Below are 26,728 nucleotides of genomic sequence, written 5' to 3' on the forward strand. Positions count from 1 at the left end.
ATCCGGCTGGGCCCCTGTGAATGAGCTCTCCCCAGGGTAGCAGGGCCATTTCTCGGGACCATGGGTGCCCAGAGGCACGAGGCCGGCTCCCACATCTGGTCTAGTTGCGCATGGTGGGATGAGGGGATTCCCGATGGGTCTTGGCCCAGTTAAGACCGTATTTCAAAAGGGCACCTTAATGAGGCCCAGAGGCAGCAGGCAATTGATGGGAAACTTTATTGAGGAGTAGGCCGAACAAGCCCCAGATCAGCCAAGTTTGGACAGCACCTGCAGCGCATCTGCCCGCCCCAGCTGGGCCAGGTGTGTGCCAAACTGCCCCAGAGAAGCAGAGGGCTCCCTTGCCACCACCATCTCGATCAGGGCCCGCAGTGGCGAGCGACTGGGTCGCAGTGAGTAGGCAAAGGTGGACCAGGCAGCAGGCACTCCGTACCTCGCCGCCAGGTGTCTCGTGGTGCCGCGTGCCATCCCCCCACCTGGCCCAGGTTCAGGATCCAGCAGCACTATCAGCTCCTCCAGCACCTCCAGCTCATCGAGGAGGCGAGACAGGGGCTGTGATGCCAGACTCGGCAGTTCTGGGAGACAAATGGAGGGGTGAGGAAGAGGAAGGGCAATGTTCCAGTCCACCTTTTCCCTCCCTGGCACGTCCCCGACTAACCTCTGCCCAGGAGTGGAACCAGAGAGACCTTATCCCCTGCGTCTGATGCCTCCAGGGAGCCTGGAGAGGACGAGGGCAAGGAGAAGACCGTATGGATATTGGTGTCGCCACAAACCAAGCCGGGGTAGGGATGGAGGACTTTTGCCCGGCAGTGACACCGCTGGGCAAGCAGAAGGATCACTGCTGAGGTCACCAGCAGAACCAGCACCATGAGAACCAGCACCACTGGCAGGGCGAAATTCGGCAAGGCCTGCTGAGTGACGTTGCGCTCAGGTGTCCAGGAGACACTGGAAATCGCTGATGGGCTGGGCTCCTGGGAGCTATAGACTCTGGGTTTCCCAGACTTGAGAGGACAGGGCTCCTTGGGAGGGACCGGCTTCTGCAAATAGGTTGGAGTAAAGCTGGAGGCGTGCCCCACCCACTTCTGCCCCCCTCAGCCTGAACCTCCCATCCTTATATCCCTCAGTGGGACCAAATCCCCACCTGAGCCAGCGACCCACCCCCTAACCCAGGTAGGTCTCCTGATACTACCATTCCCCCAACCCTATTATTCTCTTCAGTGGGACTGCACTCCCTCCCTTAGTCCAGACCCCGCCCACCTAACCCCAAACCACGCCCCCCAGCCCCTGTCCCGCTTCCGACAGGCTGCACCCCTTCCCAGGCCCTCCGGGGCCTACCCGCACCTCTCTGCAGCGACGCTGGGTTCCGCTCCTGCTCCCTGCGGGAGCGGGGGCCGTGGCTCCGGCGCCACAAGGGCTACATAGCTCCGCATTGTCGGGGTTGCACTGCCCAAAGGGACACTCTTTGAAGGGGTGTGTCACGTGGTCGGCAAAATCATTGAATCCGCAGTTTTCCGAAAACTCGTAGTCTGGTGGGAAACAAAGTCTCACGTGTGGCCGCCCAGCCCCTCCTCTTCTGCACTAACGACGCCCTTTCCCCTTTGTCCTATCCCGACCTTGTACTCTACTCACCCACCCTATCAGTGGACGTGCCACCCTCCCCGCACTGGCCAAGCAGGCTCAAGACCCTCTCTACACAGGCCCCGCCCCGCTTCGGCACCAAGCCCCACCCACTCCCGATTTAGCCACACAGCCCATCCTCTGAACACCGCCGAGATCCGGCCCCTCTCACTGGCAGGACCACTTCGCCTTGGCACTAACGTAACCCATACCATCCCTTCCGTCACAGGCTCAGCGCCCCTGCTGTCTTATCTGCATAGGGCCGGCCCGCCCCCACGCAGAAGGAAGCCTCACAGACAATAATCCACAGACCTCGTCCCTTCCCCATCTCCTTATCACCTCCTGGCTCCACCCTCATACCCCGGCCTCTGCTCCTCACCCGGGCAGGGGGGCGGCCCAAAGCGCTGCAGGCAGCTGCTGCAGCACCGGTTATCAGGGTTCCAGTACTCTAGGCGCCCGCAGTGCTGGGAGGCCTCCTGAGGCGCAGCCTGAGCCAGAAGTAGTGCCGCAGTCAGGAGGCGGCGTAGGGGCCCCATCCGGGCGGGGTCTGTAGCCTGGGGGGCCGTGACCACAGAACTTCCGGCCACAGCGCCTCTGTCACACTTTCCAGGAAACCGGGGCAGAAGAAGGAAGCAGTGATGTGGGGGCTTGGGATACCCAAACCGTTTTGGAAGACGGGGAACCTACCGCCCCCCACCCCCAGCCCCTAGTCCAGCTCCTGACCCGTTATTAGAAGGACCACCAAGGACTCTAGATTGCTAGAATGAGGACTCAGGAACCACAGAGTGGATTCATATCCCACCGCTGCCATCTTCCTTACCTCTTTTCTCATCCCTAAAGCAGGAGAACAGTACCTGTCTCAAAGGTTTATTTCGAAGACTTAAAACCATTACTAGAAGTAAACTGCTTAGAACAGCACCTAGCATACAGTAAGCTTAACTATTAGGTATCGCGAACTCCCACCTCAGGGGAGCTGGCATGGAGCACCCGGACCTCACCCTCTGGAGACTCCCACTCAACTCCCAGGGGCCTTACCTTAGCTCCTAACCCCAATCTCCTCCGGGCTGGGAATCCTCCAACCTGCCACAATCAGGCACCTCCCCCTTGAGAAGCCTTCGAGAAATGTCCTGAAGTTCCCAGCACAAAAGCGTCCCCACTGCTACCGGTCCCACTGAGGGGTTTCTAGAGCCTTGGGCCCTGAGCGTGCTGCTTTCCCACCTGTTGCTGGAAGTTCTTCAGCTGAAGTTGTGGCCAGAGCCCAGCCCGCTTCCCCTTTTCGTCAGGAGATGCGGGGGTGGAAGGAAACTCCAGCCCACAGCTAGGCTCAAGCTAACAGGTTCTAAACCCTCAATACAGAACTTTATTAGGGGAAGGGTGGTAAAGGAAGGTCCCTGTGTTTAACAGATTAACATCACGGAGCCCCGGAGCCTGGGGAAGACGGTGCTGGGGAGGTAAGGAAGCTTTCAGGAGGTGTTCTGGCCAGGAACATTTATGCCTGTCAGGGGTGGAGGTCAAGGGAGCCAGGGTCTCAGAAGCGGCCATGCCGGTGGTCTGGGGAACGTCTTCGGTTTCTTTCTCGGGGGCGGTGACCAGTATGGGACCTTGGGGGTGACCTGGGAACAGGAGAGGAGAGATGAGGGTTAGAGCTGTGAAAAATGTTGCACACTTCCCCAGGCCTGCCTCTCAGTTCTGGGGTAGGGCAGGGCAGGTGATGAAATAACCAGAGTTACTGAGTGGTATCAGGACAGGTGCTCAGGAACTGATCTCTGGATTGGAGATCCAGACTGGTCTTGGGTTTGGGGTTTGGAGTTCCAGCTGGTTTTGGGGTTGAGATTTAGGCGCTGGTCCTGGGATGATGCTCAGAACTAGTCTTAGGATCTAAAAGAGACACGCTGTTATGGGGACATAGGATAAGGTCCATCCCAGGGTACAAAGGCCTTAGGGTATGAGACATCCTGACAAGCTGATCCTGAGGTACCTGCGCCTGGGTCCTCGCCCATACAGCTGACGTCGAAGATTCCGGGAGATGGGCCGAAGGTGCATGAAGTTGCAGAAGCCACCCCGGGTACATTCCCTGGGTAGGGGACAGATGGATGGAGGACGCTGCCGTCGATGACAGCTTCCCAACACACAGGAGTCTGGAACTCCTGGTGCCCATCCCACCCCCGTACTACCATACCCCATCTCGTATTGCCGACAGCACGACTCCCGGAAGTCGGTGACAGGAGACAGCTCAGCATGCACTGCCTGCCCATTGAACCAGCGGTTATTGAGTTCAGCCACTGCCCGCTCTGCATCCTCCTCACGCCGAAACTAAGGGAAAAACCGATCAGGGTTGGCAAACTCAGAAGCCTTTAGGGAATCAGTTAGCAGCTCTGGGGCTGGGCTGGATTTGGTGATGGACCCCAAGCTGTGAGGCTTCAGTGGTGACACTGAAATGCCTCCACCTGTAGGCTCTATTGGGGGGAAAGCAGACACCTTGACGTAGACATTGCCCACGAGGTGGTCCCCCAGGTTGTCGCACACATTCATCTCTTCAATCTCCCCGTACTTCTCCTGCAGCTCCGTGAACACCTCCTGCGGAAGATCAGGACGCATTCAGCTGAGCTCCTGGCCCACAGGAAACTCAACCCATCCCTTGCCAACCCTCACCTCGAAGAAGTTATCATAGTGCTCTTGCACCTCCACGTCGCTCACGTGACCTGGAGGAGGGGGCAGGATGAAATCAGGGGGTGGCCTGCCGGGGTCTGTCTGCCCTGCCCCCAAGACCGGCCCCTCACTCACAGTGTGATCCGTCTGCGGTTTGGGCGGTGTTCTGTGGATTCCGGTACAGGTTGAGCAGCACTATGGTCTGAACAGAATTTAAAGGGGGCGGGGGCCTGAGCTCATGCAAAGGGGTGGGGTATGAAGGTTGGGGCTGAGACCAGGCAACAGAGAAGAAGCCTAAGCACCTTGATTGAGCGCATCAGCGATGCTTGCGCTTAAGGAAACCAGAAGAGAAACCTAGCAGTCAGGGACAGCCCAGCAGAGTAGTTCGTAAGTACGGGGGCGTGGCGAGAGGGACCTGAGGGAAGGGGAGGAACCCGCAGAGGCCCGACAGGAAAAAAGCCGGTGGTAAGGTGGGCCTTTGAAATCCGGAAAAGGCGGGACCTCGTGATGATGGACAACAAGGGGAATGGCTGGGAGGCGTTAACCCTCAAGGTTCCGTGCCGGGTCTCACCTGGCTGAAAGTCGGTTTGTTGTGAAGCCGGGAGCACCGGTCCCCGTGCCGGCAGGCCCCGATCTTAAAGTAAAAAGAGCAGTTAACCCTGGAAGAGGTGCAAAGACAGAGGTGAACCGAGGGCCGCGGAGGCCGGACACCCCAGAAACACCGCCCAACGCCTCCCAGCCACCAGGGAACCAAATGTCCCGGCCCCGGTCCCCGCAGGGGGCCACTCCCTGGGCCCGTTCTCACTTGTCCTTCTCAGTCCCGAATATCGAAGCTAAATATTCAGCCATTTTTACTCGAACCCTCCAACTCAGTCGGCTCTTTACGTCATTTCCGTTGCTTTAGAGCATTGGGAAGTGTAGTTTGTCGCTGCCTCCCTCCACCGCACGCGCGCCTAGACCGTCTGCTGCGCTTGCGTGTTGGAGACCTGCGCCCTCCCCGCAAAAATCCCGCCTCCCGGAGTTCCCCGAAGGCGCATGCGTGCAGCGTTGCCTCACTGAAAAAGACTACAAACTCCAGAGATACTTGCGGTATCTCGCGCAAACGTCCGGAGTTGAATGTGGCAAAGGCTTCCAAGCGGAGGAAATAGATTCCACTGGTGAGTTGGGGGTCGTTTCGCGTACCCCAATAAACGTGAAGAGCGTTCAACCCTGTCAGCTTGCTGGTGGGGGCCGGAGTACCCTTCTTTCAGCAAACCCACCCTTCAGTTTTATCTCCGTTTTGTCGTAATAGGGGCGTGGTTGTTCGCGATCCCTGCATCTGTCACCTGGGGTCAAGGCTCGGCTCTTGCCCTTACAGACCCTCGGGACGACTCCGCCTCAGCGCAACTATGAACTTGGAGCGGGTGTCCAACGAGGAGAAGCTAAATCTGTGCCGGAAGTACTACCTGGGTAAGGGCCGATTCCTGAGTCCCAGGAGAAGAGAGGGGACGGGGACAGGACTAGAGCGCCTGAGGGAAGAGGACCTGGGGACTTGGATTCTTGGGTCTTAGTTGCGGACTCCTGGGTCTGAGGGAAGGGTCTGAGACCTGAGGAAAGAGGAAGCTGGGACCTCAACTTCTGGGTCCCAAGAGACGGGGGGAAGCTGTGGGGCTGGATTCTGGGTCCTGAGAAATAGACGATTGAAGAGTCAGATTTTTGGATCACAGGGAGGAGCCAGAATTCCTAAATCTCTGATAGAGATCTCCATTTGAACTTGGACATGGGAGAGGGCCTTCTGTCCTCTATGTAGAAGTTTGGGGCGGGGGTGAATGTCACTGCTTTTTGTTACAGTTTTGTTGTTGTTGTTGTTGTTGTGTTGTTTTGTTTTCTCTTAGGTGGGTTTGCTTTCCTGCCTTTTCTCTGGTTGGTCAACATCTTCTGGTTCTTCCGAGAGGCGTTCCTAGTCCCGGCGTACACAGAGCAGAGCCAAATCAAAGGCTGTGAGTCTAGGACACAGATGAAGGGAGGCCATTGGGTGTCCAGAGGGAATGATGGAGGTTTCAGAATTCTGGGGCTCCCAAAGAGAAGAGAGGGCCAGTCTGGGGGAGACCAGAGGGCAGTTGGAGGCCAACCTTACCCATTCCTGTTCCTTCTTACAGATGTCTGGCGCTCAGCTGTGGGCTTCCTCTTCTGGGTGATTGTACTCACAACCTGGATCACCATCTTCCAGATCTACCGGCCCCGTTGGGGCGCCCTTGGTGACTATCTCTCCTTCACCATACCCCTAGGTACCCCCTGATAGCTTCCTACACAGGCCTGGGACTTGCTCATTCTCTCATTCTCCCAGGATGGGCTCCTCTACTCTAAGCCCCTCTCAAGCCCCTAAGACTTGTTCCCATCTCCTGTGTTCTTTGCTGACATCCCCCAATAAAGGACTCTAATCCTCTGTATTGACTTCCTGGATCTTTTGGAGGTTGAAGCATAAAATGGTTGTTAATATTCAGAAACGTGTATTGAATTCTCACTTTGTGCCAGGCTTAGTGCTTCACACAGTAGTGCAATCCTTCACTCTATGAACCCTCTGAAATAGGAATTTTCCTGCTCAGGAACCCTATTTTACAGATGCAGAATAAGAAGGAAACAATGCTTCCATTACTAGGGGCTGCTATCCTGTCCTGGGGTGTGTGAATTTGAAAACTCTACTTTCCCACTTGGCCTCAGTACTCTCATCAGAAATGTGGATACCAGGGCACCTGGGTGGCTCAGTAGGTTAGGTGTCCAACTTCGGCTCAGGTCATGATCTCACCGTTCATGACTCGAGCCTTCCATCAGGCTCTGTGCTAACAGCTCAGAGCCTGGGACCTACTTTGGATTTTGTGTCTCCCTCTCTCTCTGACCTCCCCTGTTCATGCTCTGTCTCTCTCTTTCTCTCAAAAATAAAACATTAAAAAAAATTTTTTTTTAAGAAATGTGGCTATCAATACTACCTCTTAGAATTTATCAGACCCAAAGCATCTGTGGTAAATGGAAGTTTCCCATTTTCTGAAGGAGATGTTGTCTGCAGCAATAGACATAGCCAAGAGCTTTATCAGAGAAAGCTTCCTTGACCATCCTACTTAAAATTTCAATCCTTAACGTTGGTACTCCCTAAGTGCCTTGAGGTTGTATTCTTTCTTTTATTACATTTCTTTTAAACTGTTTTACTTCTTGTAATCTTACATCCTCTGAAATATAAGCTCTATTACGGCAGGAATTTTTGTCGGTTTTGTTCTGTGCAGTGTCCCCAGTGCCTAGAAGAGTGCCTGGCACGCTAATAAATATTTGCTAAGTAAATGGTTGCTCCTGAGGAGAGATTAACAGGTAGCTGGCACCTGGCGAGTGCTCAGTAAGGTTGAACCCGGCCTAACTCCAGACTTGTCTTCTTCTCGGGGACAAGAAGGACTCCTACGGTTAAATAAATCTTGGTAATAGCTAAATTGGTTTTCCTCAAAGCTCCTAACACTACAAGTTCCAAGAAACCTCACGCAGCCCTGATCCTACGTCTCCCATCGTGCCTCGCGCGGCGCAGGCATTGTTACCCTGGCTGTGTCTCGGAGGTAGAACTACACCTCCCAGGAAGCACCGCGGGATGCCGTTGCTTTGTTTCCGGAAACGGGGCCTCAGAAAGGTGGGACTTACAGCTGGGAGCAGATGGCAGCGGTGTCAATTGGTCAGGGACGAGATCGACGGTGGCACTGCCAAATGGGAACAAGCAATTGCCAAAGGGACCCGCCCACAGAAGGGAAACAGAGGAGGTGGCGGCTGTAGTGGCGGTCGCCGCCGGACACTGCTCAGCGCGGGGGACTGGTCGCACACAAAGCTTATCTTTGACCTCTTCCCGTCAGTCTTCGGCCTCCATTTATGACCCTGGGCTCTTTGGCCTCCTCTGACCCAGCTAGCCACACCTCAGACCCAAGCCATGTTTCCGGTGAAGGTGAAAGTGGAGAAATCAGGTGAGGACCCCGAGGTAGGGGGCCTGTAGGGGAGCACCGGACCCATCAGGGTATGGGAGTCCCGATAGATAAGATTATCGCGATCAGACAGACCACGCGACTTCTTCCTGCCGCCCATCTGACCATCGCTATGTCAGGCATTGAACGATTCTTGCCATCTTCATACCCTCCCGGTCTGTGTTGAAGGTAGCGTTGAGATTGAATGGTGGTGGCTCAGACCGTGTGGTACAGTAAGACCCGGGGATCCTGAGACGTGTGACAATGAAAAGGACACTTCTTGCCTCTGCCTCGGTTTCCCCATTTCCAGCAGTGGTCATGAGTCAAGCATTGTGCTCAGCACTTGAAGTACAGAGAAGCATTTAATCCTCCCAGTCCCTGTATCCCAGTAATCCTAGGAAGTAGGAAATGTGGTAGATTGGGAAACCGAAGCTGAGAGAGAGGAAGTCATTTTGGGTTGGGTCCGAGCTGATGGGAACCCAGGACTGGCATGTTAATGAGGGTGGTGGGAGAGGCATGGAATCCAGACCCCCCAAAAAGCAAAATGATGTGTAGGGTGTTAGATGGTATAAGTTCTAATAAAACGAAACAGGAGAAGGTAAGATCAGGAGTGAGGCAAGGTGGGGCACCGGAGTGGCTCAGTCCGTTGAGCCCTGTGACTTCAGCTCAGGTCATGATCTCAGGGTTCATGAGTTCCTGCCCCACGTCCAGCTCTGTACTGACAGCCCAGAGCCTGGATCCTGCTTAGGATTCATTCATTCTCTTTCTCTCTCTCAAAAATAAATAATTAAAAAAAAAGAAGGAGTGAGGACAGATGAAGGAACAGCAAATCAGATGTAGGAAATAGCTCTGAAAAGGTCCTGAGGTGCAAGACTCATCTGCCACGTTCAAGGCCCAGCAGAGAGGCCAGTGTGTCTGGAGCAGAGAGAGTCAGGTGGAGAGTGTGAGATGATGGCAAACAGGGAGAGGGAGGAGGACAGTTCTTGTGGATCCAAATTAGGACTTTGGCTTTTGTTCTGAGGGAAATGGGAAGCCAAAGGAGGGTTTTGAACTGAGGAGTGAGTTAATAAAGATCCCCCCCAAATTCCAAAAAAAAAAAAAAATCATGAGTGGAAGAGTAAAATACAATGGCCTGACTACAGATGATGGTGGGGGCAGGGGGGCAGGCAGGGTCATTGGAGGCCTGTGAACACCAGGCCAAAAGAGTTCAGACTCAGTCCTGGGGAACTACGGAGTGGTGGACTATTCTATGCAGGGGAGGATCAGGATGGGTTTGGTTTTTCCAGAGTCTCCTGGGCACGTTGTGCAGGGTAGGTCAGAGGAGGAGATTGAGGCTGGGAGCCTGGGGGAAGGGAGAGAACCAGGCTAGGGAGAGAGCAGAGAGATACTCAGGAGGCCAAGTGGACAGACCATGGGGTTGGTGAGCTGGGGTGGAGGAGGATGAGAGGTGTCTATTATGAGGCCCAGTGAAGGACTGGGGGAGTGGGGCTACCCCAGAGATGGGGGCCCAGGAAAAGTGGTAAAGTTTAGAGAGACACTAAACTTTGTGGACCCAGTAGATGGTAGGGGCCTAGGGGATGTCCAGGGGGAGGTATCCAGGAGACCATGGGATCCCAAGGTCTGAGGTTCAGGAGAGAAGCAGGGCCTAGGGAAAGAGATGTGGGTATGTATGATTTATACCTGGACTCTTGTCCAGGGCTCTCTGTTAGAATCTCAGCTGCCTGCAGCCCTTCACCCCCACCCTGTCTCTCCTCCGTGCTGTTGGGAATCCCTGCCTCTTTCATCCCAGGGCTGGCAAAGCATGTCACCAAGCGCCCTTCCAGGCTTTGAGCCCTGGACCAGAGTGATGCTAGGTACTGGCTGGAACGAGAGCAAACACCCCACAAGGGCGAGAGGAGAATATTTATAACATCATCACCTCTTTAAGTTCTATGATGAGGGGAGGCAAACACACAGGCCAACAGAGCCAGGAATGTAGGAAGGTGGGCCCATATCTCATTTCGAGCGGGGCAGGGGGGAGCCAAAAATGGATATTTTAGGTGCAGTCTCTCAATTATTACATGTTGTCCATTTAGATTCAGTTCAGATTTAAAATAACACCACTGCCTCAGCCAAACAGACTACATCTGGGAGCTAGATTCTGCACCCAGTTTGAGTCTCTGCCTTATAACTTCAGCTGTGGAGTGCCTGAGTGCAAATCCTCAGTCCTGCAATTTCCTAGCCTAACTTCTCTGTGCCTCAGTTTCATCATCCATAAGATGGGGATAATCCTATCTACCTGCCAGAGTTATTGTGAGAATTTAATGGGTTGATACGTGTAATGTGCTTGGAACAATTCTTGGCACATAATAAGTACTCTGCACATCTTATTGTAATTGCATCTTGCTAAGAGATTCATATATAACATAGGTTTGTTTAAAAAAAATTTAACATTTTATTTATTTTTGAGAGACAGACAGAGCACAAGTGGTGGAGGGGCAGAGAAAGAGAGGGAGACACAGGATCTGAAGCAGTCTCCAGGCTCTGAGCTGTAAGCATTGAGCCCGACACGGGGCTTGAACTCAGGAACGGGGAGATCATGAGCTGAGCCCAAGTTGGACACTTAACCAACTGAGCCACCCAGGTGCCCCAACATAGGTTTATTTAAACCTCAAACGGTCCTTGCAGATAGGTATCATTGGGAGACCTATTTTCAAGTTGAGGAAACAGGCTCAGTGAGGTAAGGTGACTTTGGTCACACATGAGCACGTGGGACAACCCTGGAACCCGGAGCTCTTGCTCATCACGTCAAGTTGTCTTTGCCCACTGCACCGCCCAATGTGCCTGGGCCCGGCCGTAGGCTTGGATGTGAATGTCCTTCTTCAGCCTAGTTGGCTGCCCACCTGCGGTGGGCCTTAGAACCGACTCCTGGTTGGTATCTTCTTCCCCAGAGTTGGAGATGGCCAAGGCCCGGAACCAACTTGATGCTGTCCTGCAGTGTCTGCTGGAGAAGAGTCACATGGACAGGTTGGGACCTAGCCCAGCAGGGGTTATGGGTCGTCCTGGGTGGATCTGGGTAGGACCCCAGAGGCTGGCTTAGGGAGGAAGGGGCCCAATGGAAAAGCTACTTGGTGCCTTCCCACTTGCCCCTGGGAACCCTGAGCCCACAGTTCTCTTCCACTAGCAGGGAGCGCCTGGAGGAGGAAGCTGGGAAAACCCCCTCGGACACCCACAACAAGTGAGTTTTGTTAATGGGATCTGTATCTGAGGGCTTGTGCTGGATAACTTCCTTCTTCATCCAGGCTCTGACCACTCTGCCCCACACTTCCTCCACCGCAGTCCTGACCACCCTGCATGTACAGAGACCCTGTGGCAGCAGAAGCTTAGGTTTCCTTATGGTTGGCACTTCCAGCCCTGGAGGCGTGGGTGGGACGCAGGGTCTAAGAGTTCGGTGGGGTCCCTGTGAACATCTCAGTCTCCCCAGGGTACCTTTTGGGGTTTTAAGCAGGCATTGTTTTAGAATCACCTGCTGACATCTTGTCTCTCCCCACAGGGATTGTTCCATTGCATCTACTGGCAAACGGTAAGATGGCAGGGGCCCCAGCCAACTGACAAGAAGTCTCCAGCCCCTGCCCTGGTCCTGATGTTCTCCTGCCCCACACAGACCATCCGCCCGCTTCCCCCACCAGCGGAGGAAGAAGAGGAGGGAGATGGATGACGGGCTGGCTGAGGGAGGGCCGCAGCGATCCAGTGAGTAGGCGGTGACTCTAGAGGGCAGGCCATGATGGGGAGCTATGGGAAGATGTTCACACACCTTCCCCTCCCATCACCCTAGACACATATGTGATCAAGCTGTTTGACCGGAGTGTGGACTTGGCTCAGTTCAGTGAGAACACACCATTGTACCCAATCTGCCGTGCCTGGATGCGCAACAGCCCCTCAGTGCGCGAGCGAGAACGCTCACCCAGCTCACCACTGCCCCCACTGCCTGAGGATGAGGAGGTTGGATGTGTGGTGGGCCCCCTCCCAGCAGCCAGTGGGGCAGTGCGTAGATAACCACAGGGTGTCCTTCCAAAGCTAGTGGGATAGACAGGCACAGGTCTCTGTCCCTCAGTGATTTCTGGTCTGATGAGGCACACAGATATGAACATTTTGGCTGAGAGTATGGATGGAACTCCCTAAACCAGACGGATACAGCTACCTGGCCTGAGAGGGAGAGGGAACAGGGTTCCCTTGGGCAGATAGATGTGACCAAAAGCTGGGGGGTTCAACAGGGGTCCTTAGTGCAAAAATGTGTAGCCACCTGGCCTAGGGGAAAAGATGGGGGTCGTTGGGCTGAGCAGGAGTAACTGGGGGTCCCTGGGCTGGGCAGAGGTGGATGGGGGTCCCTGGATTGGACAGGAGACACTCCTTTGGCATGGCTCTTAAGACAGGCCCCTGTGAGACCCTCATGTCTATTGTCACTGGATGAGGCAGGAGGGGTGAAGTATATAGTGCTGGCCTTCTTTAACTCTCTTGGGCCCGGGGTGGGGCCCTTGTTTCCCCAGAGTTCAGAGGTCACCAGCAGCAAGAGTCGCGATGTGTACAAGCTGCCTCCACCCACAGCCGCTGGGCCATCTGGTGATGCTTGCAGGTCCCGAATTCCATCCCCGCTGCAGCCTGAGACCCAGGGTACCCCCGATGATGAGGTGGGTATGCAAACTGACCCAGGGCTATGGGCATATGTTACGAGGCTCGGGCATGGCCACCCAGCCTGGCTTCTCTGTCCACTCAGCCCTCCGAGCCTGAGCCCTCACCATCCACACTCATCTACCGCAACATGCAGCGCTGGAAGCGCATCCGCCAGAGGTGAGCATCCCCATCCTGTTCGCACCCCTATGGCCTCTGCCCCAACTGCTGAGTCCTCCCTCTGCTTCTCCACCCCCACCACAGGTGGAAGGAGGCATCTCATCGGAACCAGCTTCGGTACTCAGAAAGCATGAAGATCCTACGGGAGATGTATGAGCGCCAGTGATGTTCCCCTGCTCCCCACATCCCCCCAATAAACATTCCCCTCCTTCACACCGGCCTCTGCTTGCTCCAGCCTATTCTTCCCAGCCCAGACATAAAGCAGTTGGTACCAGCTCTATCACATTTATTCGGGGAGTGGGCCTAGGTAGTATGAGGGGATAGGGGTGGCTGGGAATTCAAGGAGGGGGAAGGATTGTGGGGAACCGAAGAAAAAGTGGCTGCTTGGTTGGGTCTTTGAAGGTGGATTGCCTGGGATATGTGGTTGGAGACTTAGGGGTTAAGACAGAATGACTGGGGGGTTCTGGGTAGAGTTGGGGATGGGGCTTAGGATATCTGTGCAGAATCTGGGAAGATGGGGTGGATGTCTATACAGTCTGAGGCTGAGGGTCCTGCTTGGCCTGAAATAGGTGTCCAGGGGTGGGGGTCAGAAAAGGGGCTCAAGAGTCTGGGGGTGGCTGGCTGGGGTTTCAAGTCACAAGACGGGTAGGGGGAGTAGTGTCCAGTTGGAACGAGGGGGAAGGATCCAGAGTCTTGAGGACCAGGCCTAGATGGTCTGGGGTGGGAGGTCTGGGCAGTCTGGGATATTTGAGGGGTGGAGAGGGATTATGCTTGACTGATCTAGGGTGGGAGCAGGGCTGGCCACACCATAACATAGTGTCAGAGTGGGGAAAGGATCAAAATGGGATTTGGAGATGTTTTAACAGATGAGTCAGAAGGAAGCAGAGGAGGGAATTTTGAGTGGGTTTATATTGCCAAGAAAGTGGGGTCAGTGGGGCTGGGAGACTGTAGGCTGAAGGGTTGTGCTTGTAGGGCCTGGAAGCTAGGGAGGTGTCAGGGGGTTGAAAGCTGGAGGGGGTATGAGAGTGGGAGCGTCAGTAGAAAGGTCTAGGTTACCAGGGCAGAGCCTAGTTGGGAAGGGTCAGGGTAGGATCCCAGATTGGGTGGGTGGTTTTGGCGCGCTCAGGACATCTGGCTGGGCGGAGTCAGGTCGGCTTTAAAAGAGGGGGCCAGAGGCGGCTCCCAGGGTTCAGGCATGACCGCCTACTTGGCAGCAGCCTGCGGCGGCGGTGGAGCCTGGGCCGTCGCCTGGGCTGTCGCGGGAGCGGCCTGGATGGACAGGACGCCCTCAGGAGACAGCGCAGACGTCACGGCGGCAGGGTCCACACCAGGCGGCAAGCGGTAGCGGCGGTGGAACTCGCGTGCGATGTATCCATGCTCATCCTGGAGAGAGAAAGAGATTTGAGTGGCTCCGCCCTTTCCCTATAGACGCCCCGTAGCTCCGGCCGGTGGGTCCCGCCTACGCATTCTGGTCCCACCCCCGCCAGCGGGCTCACCGGGCGCTCCTCGTGGCGCGCATGCACCTCCACGTGGTCGCCAACCACCTTGACGGCGATTTCCTCTGGGGAAAAGTGCTTCACGTCCAGCAGCACCGAGAAATGCCCAGGTTCCGTCGGGACCTAAGCACAGTCGATCGTCATGGCTGGGACGGGGGGGGGGGGGGGGGGCGGGGAGGGGGGGCGGGGGGGAGGCTCCCAGGGCCCAGCAAGGCCCCTCCCCCCGCCCGTTCCGGGGCTGCCCCTGCCCCAGGCCTCCGGAACTGGGCAGTCTCCCTTCCCACTCCTAGCCCCAAAGGATGTCTTCACCCGGAATAGCTGGGATCACCCCTCCCCCTGTAATCACAGATTTTCCTCTCACACAGACTGATGAGGCCCTCTTGTGCAAAGTCAGGGACCTCGGCTCTCACAGGGTAACCCTGCCCCCTCCCCCAGTGTCAAGGACCCATAGCCAGCGTATCCTTTGGACACTGAGTCCCCAGCCCCCTTCCTCTCAGAACTCCTGGTGCCCTTATTGTACCCCCTCCCCACCACCACCAGAAATTGCCAAGATGCCTCTTCCCCCAGCCTCCAGAGTCTTCTCTTTACCCTCCCACTGGAGTCACGAGGCCGCTTACGCCCTCAACAGTTACCAGTATTCATCCTCCACTTCCCCGAGTGGCCAGGCCCCCCTTTCTCAAGTCACAGGACCCTTCCTCTGTCTCGAGACAGAGGGACACCACATACAGTCTCCAAACTCTTCCCCGAAAATGACAAAACATTCCTTCCCCTCAGGAGTCCCTGGGAACCCACACGCCCCCTTCAGAATGACTGAGCGCCCCCTTTTCCCCGGATCACCGGTCTCCTTCAGCCACCAACGCTCCCCCTCGGAGTGACCGCCGCACCCTATCAGTGACTCAGCCATTCCAGCCCCTCAGAGCTGAGCCCCTCCTCAGAGGGTCAGGGACCTCCCACCCCCTTCAGTAATCCGACCGCTAAGATTCCATACTCCGGCAACTCTAGAAGCCCCTCTGAGTGGCCGGACTTTCCACCCCGCTCAAAGTCAGGGGGCAAGCCTGCCTCACCCTCCCCCCCCGCCCCCTCAGGATGACCGGGGCCCCAAGCCTTGGAAGTGGCCGGGTTACCGCCCTCCCCCAGGCCTGGCACCTGGGCGGCAGGCAGCGCCACGCTGGGTGCGCGCAGGTAGTAGGGGGCCAGCGTGGCGGGGCAGAGCGCAGCCAGCTCGGCTTCCAGCAGCCCCTCGCCGAAGCGCTGGTCGAAGAGGCGCCCGGGCAAAGGGGCCGAGGCGCGGCGCAGCCAAGACGGCTGCACAGGCACGGGGATCTCCATCCTGCTTCGCCGCCGCCCCTAGGCTCCGCAGTGCCCCTGCGTGCGCGGCAGCCGCTCTTATAGTACGCCTTGTGTCCGCCCCTCGGCGGGCCGCCCGGGGACACTGGGACCGCGGCCAGCGCCGGCCATTAATAGAGCCTTATTTAGAAAGCCCAACAATGACTTGGCCATTTATTAAGCGCCTGCTGGATGCCATAGGTGATCCCCCAATTTCCCAAAGGGGAAACTAAGGCTGAGGAGGCGCAGCCTTGCCGAGTAGGTAGAACAGCACGGTATTTGGGACCCAGGGCCACCGCGCGGTTCGCAGTCCCTTTAATCCATTCCCGCCCCGCAGGCAGCTCCGGGGATGACGTAGATGGCGGTCTTAGGAGCAGATTCTTGGGTACAGGGAATGTGATAGCCAGCCAGGCTGTCAGGAGGACACAAAACAGACCCTACTCCCATCTCAACAGGGCCTTGGGCCCAGCCCCCCGGCAAGCCAGGCCTAATTCTGGGCCTCTGACTCAGCCTCGGGTGCCCAGGGTAGTGGGGTCTGCCAGGTGAGCAGCAGCCAGAGGGCGCGGGCACGAACAGTCCAGGCTGGCCCCCCAGGGGCCGCGCGCCGGGCCCGAAATAGCTCATTTTGATCCCACCATTTCGGCTAGGAGCCCAGGCCTGGCACTTAGTGCAACCAGCTGCTCCTGCAGCAAGACAGAAGTGGTTAATAACCCCGCGGGACCGGTTGGCTGGTCCGACGGATGAAGGGGCGTTGGTTAGAGAGGGGACGGATTCTCTAATTGCTCTGTAACGCGAAAAGCGGTAGTTATATTGGAGTCCATTTCTGCAGCAAAAGGGGGCGTGGCTAGAACACCCCGCTAGATAGCTAGTGTACTTTGGAACTCTTCCTAACCGCGAGCTCACCCTCAGATCCTTTCCATTGGTCCACAGCCTTGCCAATTACTGCCGCACGCTACGATTCTCCAATTAAACATGCTCTCTCAAGTCAGACCGACAATACAGCCAGTTGTGAGACATCTCCCTTTGGCCCCTTTCCAATTACTTTTGTTTTCCTCTCCATCATTGGTCGCTTTGGAGGCCGCTCTCTTTAGGGTCGGCACTCCCAGAAAGGGGCGGGCCTGACAAGGCATTGCTAAGCGACCAAGCTGTGCGCGGGGTCAGCCCAGTGAAAGAGCTTAGCAGGCGGAAGCGCCCAGGTAGCTGCGGGATGGACCGCAGGTGAGCGATCCTTCCCGGGGACCACAGGAGGCGTGGGGAGGACCTAGAGTGAGATTAACACAGCCTTGGGTCAGATTTGCTAGGGTCCGGAGTCTCTTTCTCAACCGCATTGGAACTACAACTCCCAAGATGCCCCACATTCTTTGGCTGCTCCAGCCTTGGACTTCATCATCTCGGGGGTCCCGTAGCGTTTTATGTTCCGCTTTCTAAGTGGCCCCAGGACTTTTCATTTTCCTCTAAAGATGCCCAGTGCCCTCTTGGAAATTAAATGTTTTAATTTTAAAATTTCCCCCCAGACTCCTATGGGTGTTGGTTTTGACCTTTCTTGCTTAAGGCGGAGCCCAGTTACGGGGACTGTAGTCCATTTACTGTTTTCTCCTCAGTGTCCCAAGGACTTATGGGAAATGTACAGTGATAAGTTTTAGGCTTGTTTCTTTTCTTTTCTCTTCTTTTCTTTTCTTTTATAATGTTTTATTTATTATTTTTGAGAGAGAAAGACAGCATGAGCAGGGGAGGGCGGGGGCGACAAAGAATCGGAAGCAGGCTCCAGGCTCTGAGCTGTCAGCACAGAGACCGTCTTGGGGCTCGAATTCACAAACTGTGAGATCATGACCTGAGCCGAAGTCACGGATGATGCAAAAGAGATACAGATGCCCAGCCTCCTTCCAGATATTATGATTCTTTTGGCCTGGGCTGAGGACCTCACATCTGTATTTTTTAAAGTCTTCTAGATTGGATTAGGGTTAAGAGCCACCAGTTAGCAGTTCCTTGGTTTTCTGAGACTGCTTCAAGGGCTGATGGGAATCGAGCCTCTAGTATCATTATCTTGAATGTGCAGTGGCACTTCATGGGAATTATAGTTCATCTCTTCCAGGAATCTATGGGAATTGTAATCTGGTTCTGCCCTCCTCTTCCAACCTTGCAACCCAACTCCACCCCACAACCCCCTAACAGGGCTGCACTGACCATGCTCCGCTTGCAGCCTTATTCTCCCCTTGCAGTCTGCCAGTTTTCTCAGTCGGAGACAGCCCCTTTGAGGATACTCCCCTGGATCAAAGCCACTACTGGCCATCCCGAAGCCAGACCTGGCACCCCAAGGTGAGGACACCCCATAGAGAGTGCTGTATGTGAGCCCAGTGGTGAGGGAGTGACTAGAGGGAAGGAGGACATGTGATGAGAGATAGGGGTAGGAAATTAAGAGACAGTCCCTCCTGCCCTCCCTACAGCTCTGCCCTTACTCAGTCCTCTGTCACCTGGATCCCCTGTCATAGCCCCAATCACTGAGTTGTTGCCATTGTAGGATGTGTTTCCTCCCCTCTGGACTGAGACACGCTTTGTGTGTGTCTTCGTTCCCCTGAAGGGATGACCCTTCAGCCCTCACTTTCTTCTCCCCATCTCCATATCTTAGACCCTGAGCCTGTCCAGGTCCCAGAAGTCCAAGCTCCCCAAAGTTCCTAAGGCTCTGGCCACAGGTCTCAACTCCTCTGAGCTGTTTGAAGAGTCCTGGCCATCCAGCTCAGAGACCCCTTCCCCACGTAGCACCACTGAAGAACAGAAGGGAGCCTCCCCAACACCCACCCTGGTTGACAGCCGGGAGTCCGTGGTGGCCAAGTAAGTACCAGGAGCCCTGGAGGGAAAGAAGGGTTTGGGTCAGGAGGGGGCAGGCATCCCATAATAATCATCATTGCCAGAGTTGTTAATGCAGCACTTTTAGAACCACACTTCATGTGTGTTATTAAGTGCTCTGGAGCTAGGCTGCCTGGGTTCAAATCCTAGCTCTGTCACTTACCCTCCAATCTGGGCCTCAATCTGTAAATTGGGATATTAATAGCATATATCCCCCTAGGGCTGTCTTAAGCTTTCAACGAGTTACTGTCTATAAAGCTTCAATAACAAGTACTATAACATAGTGAGTACTTGGATTTGTATGCTACAAGTTCAGCTGCTTTAATAAAGAGTACCAAATTAATTGGGGCTTAATCAAGAGAACATTTACTTCTCCCTCACCTAACAGTCCAGGTAGAAGCAGCCAGGGCTGATACGGCAGCCCCTAGTTGAGATGTCAGGGACACAACACAGTTTCCTTCTATCTTGTTGCCTCCCATCACTAGGCTGTTGCTCTTTCCTTTATGGACCAAAATGGCTCCCAGCCACATCCACTTTCCAGAATCACATCTCCTCATACCCTGTTGGTCAAGAATCTAGTTACATGACCATAAAACTGTAAGGATCCCTGATAAATATACCTGTAGAAGACCTGTCCAGTCTTATATAGTCCTATATAATATTGCATTATTATATAAGAAAGGAGAACAGATGTTGAGGGACAAGTAGTAGGTACTTCCATGGTACTTGATAAACGTCACTATTGTGACTGTTATTGTCATTATTATTTGGCTCCACTCGTTCACCCACCCCCCATTCTCTGATGCTCATAGGTACATAAACCGGTTCCGCCAGGCTCAGCCTACAAGCAGAGAGGAACGCCAGCCTGCAGGCCCAGCTGACTTTTGGTGGCTGCGGCCTGAATCTCCAGACACCAACAGTCGACTTGCAGCAGGTACCTGCTTCAGTCCCATCCACTCCCAGCTGAAAACCTTTCCTGATCAATGTCCCCAGCAGACATTCCTCATACCCCACCAAAGTCAACTGGGGCTTCTCAGCAGGAGCCAGTGAACCAGAAGGAAGACCCGACATAGCAGTCTCAACTCTTGCCAAGGTGACGAGCACATCTCAGGCTAAGGCTGTGGCCCCCCTTCAGGAAATGAAGCAGGTGACATCCTCATCCACTTCCTTCCCTCTGTACCTGAACTGACAGCTCCAGCCCTGGGATAGACTTAGAGTCCATCCCAGCTGAAGGAAGCTTAAACAAAAAAGAAGGATTCGTTGGCTAATACGATCAAGAAATCCAAATGTATATGCTCTCAGGCATGGCTGGATCCAGGTGTTTGGACAGTATTAAGAGGAACTCAACTCTCTTGAATCTCTGTTCCTCTTTGTTGGGTTCAATCTCAGGCAGGCTTTCCCCGTGAAGTCACGAAGATAGCCTTAGTTCGCTCTAGGTTTCTAACTTACATAGTTAGTTTAGCGGAAAGAGGAGGATTTTGCAATAGTTCCTTCCAGAGCACCAGGGCTTACTCTCATTCGTTCATCTTTGAGCCAATCACTGTGGAACCAGAGGACAGATTGTTGCGATTAGCCAGTCTTGGTCAGGAAGGTGAGGTCAACCCTTCTCCCACAACAATGACTACAAGGAGGGGAGGGGGTGGATCCACAGAGGAACACTGGGTCCCCCTTCCCTGAGGAGGAGGAGCAGATTCTAAGCCAGCATGTGAGGGTACCAGGTGGAGTGCAGACTGGACTTCGGGCCCTCTGTCCAGAGCCCCTTTCCTAGCACCCTTTGAGGTGGGGGCTGGCTTCTGACCCCTGTCACCTCACAGAGCCTCAGCACGTGGAACTCACCCCTGCTGGACCTGGAGACGCTGAGCCTGCAGAGCAGAGCTGCCAGGCTGCTCAAACGCAGGTGCCTTCCCTGCCCTCATCGTCCCCACTCCTACAGCTCCAGGCCCAGCCCACTGCCTCTGAGACCTCTGTTGCCTCACTTCTGCTTTCTCCCTACAGCAAGGCCTCAGTCTCCTCCTCCTCACTCAGCCCTAGCGATGCCAGCGGCTCCTCATGCCCCGTCAGCTCTGATGGCCTCTCTCCCTTCTCCATGACCTTCACCCCTGACTCCAGCAAGGGCTCTGACCCCAAGGCACACGGTAAGTTCTGAGGCCACGATTGAGGGCAGTCTGGATGTGAATCCCAGCTCTGACATTTACCAGCTGTGTCACCTGGGACCTTTCTGGGCCCCTCTGTTTCTGCAGCTTTAAAACAGGGGTAATAAATGAGTCGGTGAATGCAGGGTGCGCTTACCGCCGGTCTGTGAACAGTACCTATCATTAGTATGGCAGGCTCTCTCCCTGCATCCCGTTTGCAGTTCTGAACACAGATGTCCAAAATCGGAAATTAGCTCTTTGCTAATTTGGCACCATACCTGATTTGATGCAAAATCTGACCTAAAGAATATGAAGGCTGTTTATGATCTCTGTGTATTTCATTTAGGGTGACTAGTCGTACAATTTTTGCTATGGTTGTGTTACATTGAACCACATGAAAATCTCTGTCTTTGTAAGTAAAAGGTGGTTGCATATTGGCAATTTCGTGTTGTTCAGCGAAATGCTGATGTGTTTGAGTCTGGTGTACTGACCCAGCCCCCTGGCAGTGCTATTCACATCATGTGACCCTGCTAAAGCATGCAAACTGTTGAACTCTCCATTTCTGCCGTCTGAAATTTTCAGACTTCAGAGGTGGGATGAAGGACCTGGGTTACTACTGTCATCATTGTTGTTACTGTTACTCCATGCCCAGGTCCTGGGATGATGCCGTGGTGCACAGAACAGATGCTCTCCGTGTCTCATGGGGCTTAAGTGAGCGGGGACAGGCAGGCACAGTGAACAGACAGGCGTTCGTGCCTGGTGTGTGACCCTGCCTCCTTGTCTGATTCTTTGCTCCTTTTCAGCTTCACCTCACCTTTTATTCACCTTTCCTTCCTAAGCCTCAGTTTTCTCATCTGTAAAATGGGGGTAAAACTAGTATGTACTTCATGAGTTGTTCTGCAGAAATGTATTCATTCTTTCATCTAAAAAACATTGATGGTTTTTAGATGGTGGTTCAGTTAAGCATCCGAGTTCAGTTCAGGTCATGATCCCATGGTTTGTGGATTCAAACCCCGCATCAGGCTCTGTGCTGACAGCTTGGAGCCTGGAGCTTGCTTCAGATTCTGTGTGTCTCTCTCTCTGCCTACCCCTCCCTTGTTCATGCTCTGTCTCTCAAAAGTAAGTGTTAAAAAAAAAAAAAAAACACAAAAAACATTGAATACCTGTTGTGGATGAGGCCCTGTGAGTGGGCTTGGCGATTCCACAGTGAACCAACCATACATGGTCCCACCTTCATGGTCCTCATAATATAGTCAGTGTAGGGCAGAAAATAGCTATATAACCCCACAAACAAAAGTGAAATGTAAGCAGAAATGAAGGCCATGCGATGGTTGTGATGCTGGGAAGTCACAGAAGGCCTCTGGGGAAGAGGGGCTATCTAACCGGAGACTTGAACAATGATGGTGGAGACAGTAGCCCTCTAGCATGTACTCAGGACCTGAGGTGGGAGGGAACATGGTACAGACAATGGACTAGAAAAGGCAAGGGATGCGGGGGGTGAGAGTAGTGTGGGGTAAGGTGGAAGAGATTGGCAGGAGTCAGATTACATTGGGCCAGGTAGGCACAGGAGGCATTTGGTCATGATCTTAGTACTAGGGAGCCATGGAGGATTCTGAGCAGGGAAAGGATGTGATCTAAGTTGGGGATTAACAGACTCCCTCTGGCTGCTGTTGACCCCCTAGTGAGAGATGCTGGTAGTTTCACTTGGGCCAGAGCCTGAGGAGCAGAGTAGAGGGAAGTGGCCAGGTTTGGAAGTAGAGTCACAGGATATAGAGGGGAGTGAGGGAGAGAGATCCAGGGTGACACCCCCCCTTCTCTGTGCAACATCAAATGACAGGTCTTTTAAGAGACAATGGTAGCCCTACTGATCATTATTGATGAAGTTATGCTCTGAATGATCGGAATGATATCCATGTCCATTTGCCCCACTGAACTGAGGACAACCAGTGGCCTTACCCTTAGTCACTGCGGTATCTCTAGCACGGGTCTGGGCACTGCAGTTCAATAGAATCAGTTCATTTGGCATTTATACCACAGATACTGGTGGCATCAGGCCTTGTTCTTGACACTGGGGATATGAGAATGGTCAGACAGAAATAATCACTGCCCTTGTGTAGCTGCCAGAGATACATAAACAAAGAAGTGCCATACTGAGTATGTTAGAATGTGAAAAGTACTAAGGAGAAAAATGGAACAGGAAAGAGGATTGGGAGTGGTAAGGCTGGGGGTTGTTGTGGTTTTAAATAGGGTAGCCAGGGAAGACCTCACTAAGAAGGTGATACTGAGCAAAGATTGGAAGGATTTGAGGGGCTGAACCCTGTACATACAGGAGGGAACAACATGACAGGCAGTGGGAACCACAAATGCACAGACTTTTTCTTTTTACCAGGACAGGTGCAGCCTGGGGAGGGTTCTAATCCAGGAGGGCCCTGATCTGACTCAGGTGTTCCCAGGCTCTCTCTGGCTGCAGGGTAAATAGATTGGGAGGACAGAAGTAGAGAAACAAGAGAAAAGGTTCCTGTTGGGTTGGCCCCAGGTAAGGGCAGTAAAGAGGGGGAGAAGTGAAGGGCCCCTGGGTGGCTCAGTTGGTCAAACGTCCGACTTTGGCCATCATCATCTCACAGTTCATGAGTTCAAGCCCCACGTCAGGCTCTGTGCTGACAGCTCAGAGTCTGGAGCCTGCTTTGGATTCTATGTCTTCCTCTCTCTCTGCCCCTCCCCACCCTCTCAAAAATGAATGTCTAAAAAAATTAAAAAAGAAAGGGCGGGGGGAGAAGAGGGCAGATTCTGGAGCATCTGTCTTGTTTACTGCTGTATCCATAATGTCCAGGCACAAAGTAAGAGTTCAATAAATACTTGCTGATGAATAAAGAATTGTATGATGGCAGCTTGAGAAGCCCAGGAGTGCTCTATCCCTGACTCTGCTTCTTTTCTCACTTCCTATTTGGATGAGGAGTTGGGACATTATCTGGAGAGCTTGTCTGAATAACTTTCTGGTACAGTTAAAAGGTATATAAACAGACTGTCCTTGGTTTGCTCATCACCCTAGCCCCTCTCTGCTTACCCCACAGGAACACCAGCACATGCCCCCATCCCTGCTCCAGCCCCGATCTCCTCCCAGGCACCCTTGCGTCCAGAGGATGACATTCTATACCAGTGGCGGCAGCGGCGGAAGCTTGAAAGGGCTCGAGGAGGGCAGGGTGATGGAACCTGGGTGCTACCCCAGACTCCTGCCCTCACCACTCCAGTGAGATGGGGGAGGGAGGAGCTTGAGGGGGCTGGAGGGAGGGATGCTAAGGAGAGCTGGAGGAAAGAGGAGCCTGGAGGCCACTGAGGACCCCTCTACCCTTTCTCTTTATCTCAGGTCCCTGTCCCTGTTTGTCGACAAGCTCCCGCTGCCCCTGCAGAGTCCCTTGCTTCCTTGGGAACCCAGCCTAATTGCGTCCCACTTTGGAGCAGTGTAACCCGGCCTGGTCCCCTGGAGGCCTTCTATATGGAGAGGCCTCCTATTCCGCCAGGGTTCTCTCCACACATCTTTTGGGGCCCCAGCCCCCATGGGTTCTTCTGGGCCCCGCAGCCTGGTCCCTGGGTACCTCTCGGGGCCATTCCTCCCACGCCCTTCGCCTCTACCCCTGCGTCTCCGGGTTCCACTCCGGTGCCCCAGGCCTCCACCGCGGCACCTTCAGCCTCCACCTCCCCGCCCCCAGCCGCCCCCCAGGATCCGCCCGCTCTTGCCCCAAGCTGCCCCGCCCAGCCTGAGAAGCAGGGCCCCAAGCCTGGGAGTGGCAGAGCCCGGCGCCGGGAGTCCGCTGGGAGAGTCACGGCAGCTGACGAGGGTCCTGGCCTGCAGCTCAGAGGCGCCCTGGGCCAGGTAGTAGCCGCGCGGCTTTTCCCGGACAGCCTGGAGGACACGCCCCCTCACCTTGAGGGCCCACCTCTGGCAGAAACTGAATCTCAGAAAGTCAAGGCCACACAGCCCCAAACCAAGGTTACACCCCCTCTATCTGGATCCCATTTTCCCAAAGAACAGACCCCGCCTAGTCGGTCTAAAGCAGAGTCTCGGATTGCCAAGGCCAAGCTCCCCCTAGCGATGTCGGAGCCGAAGAAGGACAAAGACACTCCCTTGGCTGAAGCTGGGTATCTGAAACCCAGAGTCCCGCCCCCTCCAGCTAAGGAGGTGTCCGCTTGCATCGAGGCCCCGCCCCCTTCCCTCAGGGCGGGGTCTCTGGAGGCGGTGGCTACGCCCCCGTCCGCTGCTGACCACGCCTCCTCAGATCTGCTCTGCCAGGCCGCCCGACTTCTAGAGGCTGCAGAGGGTGAGCTGATGTGCGTGGCTGCCCAGATCTGGATAGTAGTCCAGCACCCCACGAGTCAACCTCTTGGCGCTCCCTCTGTTTCCCCTAGACTCTGACGGCAGCGAGTTCCAGGACGACACTGTACTGCAGGTGCTAAGAGTTAAGAGGGCCGAGCTGAGGCTGCAAAAAAGGTGACCATCACCAGGATCTACAACACGCCTTTCCCAGAGCCATCCACAACCCCAGACCCCAATCCTGAGCACATAACCACCTCAGCTTCTACAACCCCGGATTTTTTGCAGGAAAGTGGCCGCGCAGTTATCGCTCTTACTGGACCACACTGAAGACCAAGCGACTTGGTCTCCTCCAACCAGATCACCTTCCAGGTCCCCAGAGAGGCGACTGCAAAAGGAAGGAGCTTCTCTTGAGACCAGACGACGCTGAATTATACAAATTGTATTTTTCCCAATAAAATATTTTTTTCAAGTTACTTAGTTTCTCTGAGAGTTGTTCTGGAAAGGCTAAGAGTCGTGCTAATTAAGAGAAATGGCTTCCTCCCTCCCCCTATCCGAGGTACCTCTGCCCTGCCCCACCCCACTCTAGTTCCTGACCATTGGCACAAAATCTCTTCTGGTTTCCTCTCTGAGGAATCCTCTCTGAGGTCAGGACAGGGAGGGCTTCCAGGACAGATTTCAGGCAAGACTGGACTTACCTTAGCTGACTCTCAACTCAGAGTGGATCCTCCTGTCTCAGCCGAGACCAAAGGGCTGTCCTTTGGGTATGAAACTAATGGGGGTCATCAGAGTGCTGGGCAATGGTCAATCCTCAGTCCACACCCTGCTTGAGCCAGAAGCAGCATTTAGTGTGCTGATACCTCCCTCTCTGAAACACCTCCTCCTTACCCTTCCAATGCCCCACCCCACTCCTCACCTCTCTGGTCACACCTTGTCATTGCTCCAACCTGTCACCTTAGCATGTCCCAGGTCCTTGCCTTTAACTATCTGTACTCATTCTCAGGCATCTCTAGCCCATCTCTATTCTAATAGTCCCCAAATTTCAATCTTCACCCTAGACCGGGCCACTGAACCTCAGGTTCCTGTATTCCGCTACCTGCTCCATTCCTCACCATTTCCATGCCAATGCCTACTGTCTCAAAGTTCACAGGTCTTAAACTGAGCTCTCAATCTTCCCCCTAACTTGCCACTCTGGTTTTCCTGTGCTCTATTCTAGTTGCCCAGGCCAAAAACCATGTGGCCATTCCTGACTCCTCTCTTTCCCCCACCCCACAGTCAGTCAATTTGGCTAGCAATTCCTTTAAAATCTATCCGGAATTTAACCCCTTATTCTTCCACTGCCCTCACCCCAGCCTAAGCTATGGCACCTGGACTATTGAAAAACCTATTGTTTTGTCTGCAAATTATTTGACACACTTCCCATCAAAAAGTAGATTCTATGTCCCTTCTCCTTGAAACTGGATAAAACTTTGTGACTGCCTCAACAAATAGAATGCAGAGGAAATGATACTGCTTTAACTTTCTAAACCAAATTAGCCAAGATGATACAGTATCCCCCTGATC

General features: G+C 54.3%; 6 protein-coding genes across 19 annotated transcripts; 3 read left to right on the forward strand and 3 right to left on the reverse strand.

Annotated features, from left to right (window-relative positions):
- Nucleotides 1-198: 198 nt before the first annotated feature.
- Nucleotides 199-2,792, reverse strand: IGFLR1 (IGF like family receptor 1). The gene is made up of 5 exons (XM_015071975.3): nucleotides 2,338-2,792; nucleotides 1,994-2,216; nucleotides 1,339-1,523; nucleotides 656-1,034; nucleotides 199-572 (listed from the first exon to the last, which is right to left on the reverse strand). Exons 2-5 carry the CDS (start codon nucleotides 2,148-2,150, stop codon nucleotides 247-249), a joined length of 1,047 nt encoding a protein of 348 aa, XP_014927461.1. The 5' UTR covers nucleotides 2,151-2,216; nucleotides 2,338-2,792; the 3' UTR covers nucleotides 199-246.
- A 146-nt stretch (nucleotides 2,793-2,938) lies between these two features.
- U2AF1L4 (U2 small nuclear RNA auxiliary factor 1 like 4) lies at nucleotides 2,939-5,222 on the reverse strand. Of its 3 annotated transcripts, XR_008293734.1 has the most exons (9): nucleotides 5,069-5,222; nucleotides 4,835-4,922; nucleotides 4,399-4,465; nucleotides 4,267-4,316; nucleotides 4,093-4,191; nucleotides 3,794-3,927; nucleotides 3,593-3,688; nucleotides 3,345-3,506; nucleotides 2,939-3,227 (listed from the first exon to the last, which is right to left on the reverse strand). XR_008293734.1 is itself a non-coding variant. In XM_015071994.3 (8 exons), the coding sequence occupies exons 1-8, from the start codon at nucleotides 5,110-5,112 to the stop codon at nucleotides 3,143-3,145; spliced, it is 663 nt and encodes a 220-aa protein (XP_014927480.1). In that variant the 5' UTR covers nucleotides 5,113-5,220; the 3' UTR covers nucleotides 2,939-3,142. The 3 variants fall into 3 exon arrangements, 2 of the variants coding, with proteins under 2 accessions (XP_014927480.1, XP_053066834.1); XM_015071994.3 differs by lacking the exon at nucleotides 3,345-3,506 and having other exon boundaries at nucleotides 5,069-5,220; XM_053210859.1 differs by lacking the exon at nucleotides 2,939-3,227 and having other exon boundaries at nucleotides 3,351-3,492.
- A 43-nt stretch (nucleotides 5,223-5,265) lies between these two features.
- On the forward strand, nucleotides 5,266-6,692 carry PSENEN (presenilin enhancer, gamma-secretase subunit). The gene is made up of 4 exons (XM_015072009.3): nucleotides 5,266-5,420; nucleotides 5,555-5,712; nucleotides 6,138-6,242; nucleotides 6,402-6,692. Exons 1-4 carry the CDS (start codon nucleotides 5,380-5,382, stop codon nucleotides 6,539-6,541), a joined length of 444 nt encoding a protein of 147 aa, XP_014927495.1. The 5' UTR covers nucleotides 5,266-5,379; the 3' UTR covers nucleotides 6,542-6,692.
- A 1,193-nt stretch (nucleotides 6,693-7,885) lies between these two features.
- Nucleotides 7,886-13,271, forward strand: LIN37 (lin-37 DREAM MuvB core complex component). Of its 2 annotated transcripts, none has more exons than XM_015071992.2 (9): nucleotides 7,886-8,234; nucleotides 11,162-11,237; nucleotides 11,398-11,448; nucleotides 11,764-11,793; nucleotides 11,875-11,960; nucleotides 12,046-12,212; nucleotides 12,758-12,898; nucleotides 12,985-13,058; nucleotides 13,143-13,271. In XM_015071992.2, the coding sequence occupies exons 1-9, from the start codon at nucleotides 8,201-8,203 to the stop codon at nucleotides 13,222-13,224; spliced, it is 741 nt and encodes a 246-aa protein (XP_014927478.1). In that variant the 5' UTR covers nucleotides 7,886-8,200; the 3' UTR covers nucleotides 13,225-13,271. The 2 variants fall into 2 exon arrangements, with proteins under 2 accessions (XP_014927478.1, XP_014927477.1); XM_015071991.3 differs by having other exon boundaries at nucleotides 7,887-8,234; nucleotides 11,395-11,448.
- A 56-nt stretch (nucleotides 13,272-13,327) lies between these two features.
- Nucleotides 13,328-15,921, reverse strand: HSPB6 (heat shock protein family B (small) member 6). The gene is made up of 3 exons (XM_027044848.2): nucleotides 15,701-15,921; nucleotides 14,555-14,677; nucleotides 13,328-14,441 (listed from the first exon to the last, which is right to left on the reverse strand). Exons 1-3 carry the CDS (start codon nucleotides 15,881-15,883, stop codon nucleotides 14,262-14,264), a joined length of 486 nt encoding a protein of 161 aa, XP_026900649.1. The 5' UTR covers nucleotides 15,884-15,921; the 3' UTR covers nucleotides 13,328-14,261.
- Nucleotides 15,922-16,894: 973 nt separating this feature from the next.
- On the forward strand, nucleotides 16,895-25,641 carry PROSER3 (proline and serine rich 3). 11 transcript variants are annotated; one of them, XM_027044704.2, is made up of 11 exons: nucleotides 16,895-17,098; nucleotides 18,100-18,196; nucleotides 18,507-18,709; nucleotides 19,537-19,658; nucleotides 19,744-19,871; nucleotides 20,539-20,621; nucleotides 20,720-20,859; nucleotides 23,928-24,103; nucleotides 24,221-25,172; nucleotides 25,261-25,342; nucleotides 25,454-25,641. In XM_027044704.2, exons 1-11 carry the CDS (start codon nucleotides 17,088-17,090, stop codon nucleotides 25,593-25,595), a joined length of 2,136 nt encoding a protein of 711 aa, XP_026900505.2. In that variant the 5' UTR covers nucleotides 16,895-17,087; the 3' UTR covers nucleotides 25,596-25,641. The 11 variants fall into 11 exon arrangements, with proteins under 11 accessions (XP_026900505.2, XP_026900506.2, XP_026900507.2 ...); XM_027044705.2 differs by having other exon boundaries at nucleotides 16,896-17,098; nucleotides 19,762-19,871; XM_027044706.2 differs by having other exon boundaries at nucleotides 16,897-17,098; nucleotides 19,765-19,871.
- The last annotated feature ends 1,087 nt before the right edge of the window (nucleotides 25,642-26,728 follow it).

Source organism: Acinonyx jubatus, chromosome E2 (genome assembly GCF_027475565.1).
Source record: "Acinonyx jubatus isolate Ajub_Pintada_27869175 chromosome E2, VMU_Ajub_asm_v1.0, whole genome shotgun sequence".
Lineage (NCBI taxonomy): Eukaryota > Metazoa > Chordata > Mammalia > Carnivora > Felidae > Acinonyx > Acinonyx jubatus.